Source organism: Ictidomys tridecemlineatus, chromosome 4 (genome assembly GCF_052094955.1).
Source record: "Ictidomys tridecemlineatus isolate mIctTri1 chromosome 4, mIctTri1.hap1, whole genome shotgun sequence".
NCBI lineage: Eukaryota > Metazoa > Chordata > Mammalia > Rodentia > Sciuridae > Ictidomys > Ictidomys tridecemlineatus.
The window spans coordinates 17,748,716-17,757,026 of record NC_135480.1 but is presented as its reverse complement, the minus strand read 5'-3'; the positions used below and the strand labels follow the sequence as shown (position 1 = coordinate 17,757,026).

The 8,311-nt window shown below is 38.4% G+C and overlaps 1 protein-coding gene across 1 annotated transcript; it reads right to left on the bottom strand.

Moving 5' to 3' along the window:
• Positions 1-5,533: 5,533 nt before the first annotated feature.
• Positions 5,534-6,472, bottom strand: LOC101968835 (olfactory receptor 4C15). Its single transcript, XM_005330050.3, has one exon. The coding sequence runs from the start codon at positions 6,467-6,469 to the stop codon at positions 5,534-5,536; it is 936 nt and encodes a 311-aa protein (XP_005330107.2). The 5' UTR covers positions 6,470-6,472.
• Positions 6,473-8,311: the final 1,839 nt, after the last annotated feature.

Genomic DNA, 8,311 nt, shown 5'->3' with positions numbered 1-8,311 from the left:
TTTAAAAGCTAAACTTAGTTAATATAAAAACATCAATGTAATTGGTGCCATTAATGTGTTCATATCTTACAGATATACAAGTCTGTAAGGTAGAAGCTTTAGAAAGAGCATTATATCAAGCAGGTATTCTCAAATTGTATGGTAATTTTAGGCTTAAAAGAAAAACATGTTGGAAGTTTATCATTTGTGTTCTATAACTGGACTTGTTATCAATAAGTTATGTAAAGTTCCATGTTACTTTTTACAGAGATACAATTTAAATGTATTTTTAAGTTAATGAAAGCTTAATGAGAGCCTAATCTATGTGAAGGTTTTATTGCAAAACACCAAAGTACTTTGCTACTTTTCTACAAAAGGTTAAAAGCTTTCAGCCTTTCTTTAATTCTTGTTTTAGATGTGACATTATGTTGTGTTTGCTCAAGTTCACAACAATTTATGTAGGCTTTGTAAAATGATGTCCAAAAAGCAGAGATCAGCTTCAGAACTATAGTATTTAAGACTGTTTCTGTCAAGTATGTCTGTATCTGCCAAGAGACTGCATGAAGAGCCCCACCTTGAGATAAGGCTCTATGTCCCATCTCACTGTATGTGAAAGTGACTATGAAAGAAGTAGGCCAGATTTCAGTGCATTTAAAGTTGTGTCCAAAAGTTGGTTTTTGTCATGATTGCCAGGATCTCAAACAGGGGATTATAATGTATAACTCTGCCAGAATTCAAGGTAGCTATTACATAACTAAATATGTTTTTATCCTAGTTAGTTCTGTTTTGTAGTTTGCTTTTAGATGGTCTAAGGATTGCCTGTTAATGTTTTAAAGAGGTACTGCTTTAAGAACTCATAACCTGGGTTAACTTAAGATAAGGAGTTATCACCTACAAGATAGAGAGATAGGTACTAAAGCCCAGTACTTAGTATAAGGCTGTTGAAACTTATTTGCTGGATGTTTAAGATTAAGTTTTAAAGTTAAAGTTAAAAGGGGCCAAGAAAACCAATGTTTGGCTCTTGCCCTCTGAGTCAGTCTGAATCAGGGGATAGGGTCTTCTCCAAAGGGCTCTGCAACTCTAGGCCACATAACCTCCTGATCAGGGAGATTAATGAGACCAGTGGAGGACAGAAAGCCAATCAGTGCATTTGCTGTGAAGTGGAGGGTCATCAGAAAAGGGAGACATCCCTGATGCTCCCGAGGGATGGTCAAGCAAGGCCTGGACCCATCCTAGCGCAAATGGCACTAGCAGAACTGAGAAGCTGCTGTGAAGTTCCCAAGGACTCCCAGAGACTCAGCTGACTCTTAACAATAGATGGGAACAAAGTCAGTTTGACTTGCTTCATCTTAAACACTTAGCAAAGACAGTCAAAGCCAAAACATAGCTATTCCTGGACATTTTAAATAATAATAGTTAAATGTAACCTCCAACAATAAGTAAACTGAAGGCTGCAAAAGAGATTCTTAGGTAGGAATGCCTGGTAACTATCAAAAGGAACTGCCAGAGTAGTTTTTAGTTTAAGGCTCACAGATATTCCTAACCTACACAGGTAGGCTTGGTGTTTGCTAGTATGGTTATCCAGCCCTAAGTAACAGAATTAGATTTCTCTTAGACACAGAAGTCATACTAGTAAAAGGATTTTGCAAGATCAGATGATATTAAATTATTAAACTATATCTTAAGGGATGGACAACTGTAACCCTAAAAGTTAAATGTTGTGTTTACATCGCTGACTTTCTGGCAATGTGACAAATATCCTTAAAGATTTACATGCTCAGATAGAAGCCATGTCCTCAGCAACTTTGTCATGGAAACAATATCTTAGCTTCTGGTTCTTGGTACTTCCTGGTGGAAAACATTGTTAGTCTCTGTCTTTGCCATCATACTCATTGGCATATTCCTGTGCTATGGCATTTATTGCTGCATCAATATGGCTCCAGCCTACTAATGAATTCTTGTTTCTCTTATAGACCACCCATCACTCGAATGGCCCTCCAGCCTATTACTTCTCAATTGGACTTTTAGCATGGACCACTCGATAGACCCGATATTTTTAAAGGGGACTCCAAACTGCTTGCCCCGACATCGCCCCTTTTGTCAGCCTGAAGAAGCCAGAAAGATTTTCTTCGCCCCCTTTCCTTACAGCAGTAAGGAGTTCCCAAATTAGAGGGGGGAATGAAGCCAGATTTAAAGTTAGGTAGTTAGTGTAGTTAGGTAAATTGGGTCTAAAATCGAGTGAAATCTAAAATGGAGGCCATGCTGAGAATGACTCAGGGAAAACAGGACAACTCATGGAATGTTAATGAAGTCCTGAAAAGGCCCTAGGCCAAAGTCCACCTCAAAGAAGTGTTAACCAACAGCCCCAACAGATTTCGAAATAGCCCATCCCAGAGAAGTGATAATCCCATCCCAAAAGGTGATAATTAGGCCCACCTGTGTCCCACCCCTCAGGCCTTCCAACCTACATTCCATCACTGAAAGAACTATAAAAAGGGGAGACAACTGCACTTCCACGGATTCCACCTTCTGGGTCCCCTTCTTCCTCCGGGAGAAGTCTTTTCTTCTGTCCTTTAATAAATTTCTAATCTCTACTCTGACCTTGCCTCGGCGTGCTTCTTTGGTGTTATTCTTCAACATCGGGGAGCAAGAACTCGTCACCGGTCAACAGCGGTAACACTATGAGGTTCTACACTACAATCTTGACCTCCACCCAGAAGAACAGCATAGGACATATGTATTTAAAATTTTATACTGAGGAAGGCAGAAAGATTAGAGAGAGGTGAGAAAAGTCAAATTCAAAAGGAAAATGTCATTTTGAGCAACAGCAAAAAAGGAAGAATAGCAGGGGAAGAGGTAAGGAAAAATCCAGTCCAAACATTAGAGAGATCCACGGCAAAAAATAGATAAGAGTCGGGAGGAAGAACCATCAAAAGATTTGAAGTAGAGTGGTCATTTTTATCTGATAAAAAATAAAATTCTTGAATCAATTGAGTTGCAAACCAGCTCTCCGATAATTTATTTCAGATATCCAAATGCACAGATTCCCACATTCTATATTAACATTGCTATTTCTTACTAAATTAATGACATAAGCCAACCGTCATTAACACAACAGTTATAAAGCCAAAGAGAAATACATTGGAATCAGTGTCACCATGGCTAGGCAAAAATCAATATTAGAAATTCAATGTAAAAACTATTGTAGCCAGGATTCTGCAAAATTCTGGAAAGCATATAGCTGAAAGCCAGGTCCCTATTCCCAATGCCAATCAATAACAATTTAATAATGAGGACACAGTTTTGAGAAAAAGGAAAAAGAAGGTTTATTGCTTTGCTAGCAAAGGAGAAACACAGGGTACTCCTGTCCAAAGGATGTGACTTTCTGGATGAGGAGGAAAGAGGAGGTTTTAAAGGAACCCTTCAAGGGTTACATTCCAGGTAGGCTCTGATAGGGGGTCCCAGGGCTCCCAGATGGCAGGTTAGAATTCACTTGTTAATTTAGGAGATATTCACTTCCCAGATTCTCAGCAGGCATCTCATTTCTGTAGTGGGCATGTTCAAGGGCAGTTAATTAGGGGATGAAATGATAACACTGTCTCCCTAATCTTGTTAGGAAGCAGGAGAGGGGAGAACAGAGAAAAAAAACTTTAAAAAATTATGCCTTAGAGCAATGAGGGCTACATTCAGAAGGTGAAGGTACCACAGTTACAAGCAGACTGGTAAGAATAAAAAACTGCCAGGTAGATGTCTTTCAGTATTTGTTTATTTTTTGACTGAATATTGTGTCTTTTTTACTCTTGGGTATCATTACCTAAGGATACAGTAGGAGTTTAGGAGTTAAAAAAATAAAATAAAATGTATTTGTATTAAAGTGCAGTATGCATCAGATATGAATCTGTAGTGGTCACTATGATCTGTCTTGAATAAGGTTTTATTGTGCGCTATTTCAAATATTGAATTTACAGATCCATAAATTAATTGACCCAATGATATCAGTTCCTTGTTTTTCAAGCTGGATCCTAGAGATACATGAAGTACTTAATGAAGAGAACTGTGTGAAAGGAAAGGGCAGGAAGACACACCTGCTATGAGAAGTGACAACTGATGGAGAAGAAAGGGAACAGTGAAGGACAGATACACTGGCATGCCTAAGCCTTTGTGACACACCTAGTCAGAAGTTTCAAATATTGAATTTACAGATCCATAAATTAATTGACCCAAAGATATCAGTTAATGGAAAAATATATGAAAGATTTCATTGCTCTTTGGGGTAAGCTATTTCGGCATTAAGATTTGGTCTAAAACACCAAGGGCAGATAGCGGATTAGTGATCTACATGGCATGATATTTTAAGGTATGGAGTAAACTCAAATCCCAACATCAGAATTTATGAGGTGCCACTGAGGTGTCAGAGAGGGTTGTTGTCTGGTCAAGGAGAGCCAGGCATGGGTGAGTTCAGAGCATTGGTAGGAATTCCAAATAAGTTTAGAAATCTCAGTAATTGATAGTAGAATAGAAATTAACTTTTCATGACTTTGTGATGAGATGGCTCCCAATCTTAAAATAAAATTAGGCTGAGCTCATCAGGAATAACAGATAAGATGTGTCTTATTTGAATAATATCTTTATTTATAATTGCTTAGATACAAACATTTTCAAATAGCAGCACAAACTCAAATTGATGATTTCAAATCATCAAGTAAATTGAGATATAATTTTTTAAAACTTCCTTTTACGTTCTGGTGCCTCTAGATTTATACCTTCTTTGGAAGTGGGAGAAATCAACTCTTCTTATCTGCCCCTGCTCTAGGCTTTGCTGATAATGTGACATCTCAATAATTCCCTTTGATTGTGCTAGAATAGAAGATACTCATGGCTGACTTCCCCATGGAATCTGCCTCCTCTCCTCTTGAGCCTGATTGTTGCCTAGGAGGACCTCCCAGTAGGCAGCATTGGGCCACTCAGACTTTATCAGTCAGGAAATCCCAGAGGCTACTCCAATTCTATAGAAATGGTAATTAACCCACCTTCAGTAATGGAGTCATGTGATGCAGAACCTGCAGCAGAGGTTCTGTTATTGTGTTATTGCTCTTCTCTGTGCCCTTCCTGAATTCAACTTGTTTTTATTCCAAATCACTGAGGTCACCCTCCTAAATCTTTTTTTTTTTTTTCACTTGAAGTCATTTGAGGGAGCTTCAGATACTTATGTCAAGGATGTGTTTCTTTTGCCTCCCCAAGTTTTGTAAAGCATAAAGTTAATGTCGAATATTCTGAAAAGTGATTTTGCTCTATTTATTATTATTATTGTGATGATTATGATTATTACTACTACTACTATATTGGAGGTAAAAATGAGAATCAATCCACTTTAATTTGCATATCAGGACACTGACTTGCCAACTCAGAGTAGACACCTGCTATAAAAATGAAAAAATAATTTTTGAGAGACAAAATGTATTTCTTTTTCTACAGAAGTGTGTTACCTCTTAACAGGTACTGAGAATCACATAAATATTGCTTAACTCTCTATACTGTTTTTGAGTCTAATATCTTACTTTTCATGAGAAACTAACACCAATCTCTTCCACATTTTCCTTAATGCATTTTTAACTTCTTTATTTCTAAAAGTATAAATCAAAGGATTGAGCAAGGGGGTGAACATAGTATAAAACGTTTCCACAAGTTTGTCAAAGGGAAAGACAGAAGGAGGCCGGACATTTATAAATATGCATGGGACAAAGAACAAAACCATAACAGCAATGTGAGATCCACAGGTGGACAGAGCTTTCCTCCGCCCCTCAGCACTGTGTGTTCTCAGAGAGAACAAGATGACACCATAGGAGACCAGCAATAAGCAGAATATTATAATGCACATAAATCCACTAGTGCCAATCATCAAAAGGCCTAGGATGTGAGTGTCAGTGCAGGCCAGCTTCAGTAATGGGTGCAAGTCACAAATGAAATGATCAATGACATTAGGGCCACAAAAGGGCAGCTGGAAAGTGAACAGAACCACTGTAATGGCATGCAAGAAGCCCCCTGTCCAGGACACCCCTACCAGAATGCCACAGAGCCTCCAGTTCATGATGGCAGAGTAGTGCAAGGGCTTGCAAATGGCCACATAGCGGTCATAGGCCATAGATGTGAGGATAATCATCTCTACCCCACCAAAGAAGTGCTCAGCAAAAAGTTGAATCATGCATCCTTTATAAGAGATTGTTTTCCTCTCATCCAAGGAGTCTGCAATCATTTTTGGTGTGATAGCAGAGGACAAACAGGCCTCTAAGAAGGACAGAAATGCCAAGAAGAAGTACATGGGGGACCCTAGCAGAGCAGGGCTACAGAGGATGGTCAATATTATCAACATGTTTCCTACAATAGTTGCAAGGTAGACCAACAAAAACACAGCAAATACTGTTTTCTGAACAGTAGGATTCTGTGAAAGTCCCAGGAGGACAAATTCAGTTATAAAACTTTGGTTGTGCATAATTTCCAAGAAAAGAACAAACATGTAACTGTTACTATTGAAGTTTACAATTATGATAGAGATCTGCTTCAGACCAGTTGATAGTTTCAGAGTCACAAATTATTTCAGTGCACACAAATACACTATGTCTTTAGTGCTTCTTCTTTTTTTTCACTACAAACACAAATTTTAACATTTATTGATGATAGAAGCTCACGATTAGGAGGACTAAGGTGAGGATAGAGTATTCACCACTTTTGAATTGTTAGAGGTTCTATAAAGATGAATGGAACCATCCACTTATGGTAGAGAAGAAGAAGAGTTTTTAATTTCAAAAGACAGCTTTGATGATTTACTTGTAATTACTCTCAGTAAATCATTGGGAAGTATTCTTTACCTCACCCCCATTGAAGCCTGATTTAAAGGTAAGTAGTTAGTGTAGCTAGGGAAATGGGGTCTGATATGGGGTCTAATAAAGATAATGGATTCAAATCTAATAAAGAAAATGGTGTCCAATTTGAATCCAGGGAGATTGAAATGTTAATGTTCCAAAGCCTTTGACAACCCTAAAAAAATGTTAATTAAGCAACTCCCAGCAAATAGGGAAATGCTAATTACTGAACCCAAGGCCCCTTCTTGCCTCCATAGGCCCCCCAGTTTCCCACCTTTTGGCCTTCCCACCTGGATACCCCTTCACAAGCAGGATAAAGAAAAATAAGCAAGATATAAAGAGCAGGAATGTAGAAGGATAAAGAAAACATTAGATATAAAAGGGATGGGACTTCCTCATCCCAAGGATTCCACCTTTCAGGTCCCCTTCTTCCTCAGGGTGAAGTCTATTCTACTATCCTTTAAATAAAACCTCTCTACTCCACACTTGGTCTCAGTGTGCTTCTCTGGTGTTACACTTTAGCATTCAGGGAAGCAGTACTCGGCAAGATAACAAGCAGTGTTATCATCATGAGGAGATGAAGACTGTAGCTGTATTATTTCTTTCCACTGCTGTTGACATGGGAGGAGGCAGGGTTGACTAATAAGCAATCTCTAATCTGGAGAGCCTCATGCCTACAAGAAAAAATAATATGAAATGTAAGCAGTAGTTTTAAAGCATGGCCATGCTTATAAAGTTATTTATTTATTTATTTATTTTACAATCTAAACTGAATTTGGTCTTTTCATGATTCATTTTCTTTATCAAAATGAAGGATCTATGAAAAAGTACAAAGTGACAGCACATCACACCACTGCGCTAAATGTTTAGTTTTTTTTTCTTTTTAATTACCTCATTTAGACATTTGGGGAGAATTTCTCCAAAAACAATAATATCTACTTTCAAATGTTGTAATAGCAACTAAGTGAAATAGGCACAGGAGAGTGATCACACAGGACTCACTGTCCAAGTACACTCTAGGCTTTGTATCCTTATTTCCTTGTATTTTAGTAAGCTTTTTCACTGCTGTGACTAAGACATCTGACCAGCTCAAGTATAGAGGAGGAAAAGTTTATTTGAGGATCCTTGGTTTCAGAGGTCTTATTACCTGGAAGGGAGGCTCCATTTCTCAGAGCTCAAGGTGAGGCTGAACATCATGGCAGAAGAGTGTGATGGAGGGGAGTAGCTTACATCATGATGACCAGAAAATAGAGAGTCCACTTTCCAGATACAAATATATACACCAAAGCCATGCCCCAATTCCCATCTCCTCCAGCCACACCCTACCCCTTCAGTTGCCACTCAGTTAATCCCTATTAGTGGATTGGGTCATTGATTGGGTTTTCACCGAACTTTTCGCTGGACCCTTACAAAACTGTCCAATATTTTCATATATTGCGTACACCATCTCCCAAGTTCATGCTGGCAATCAT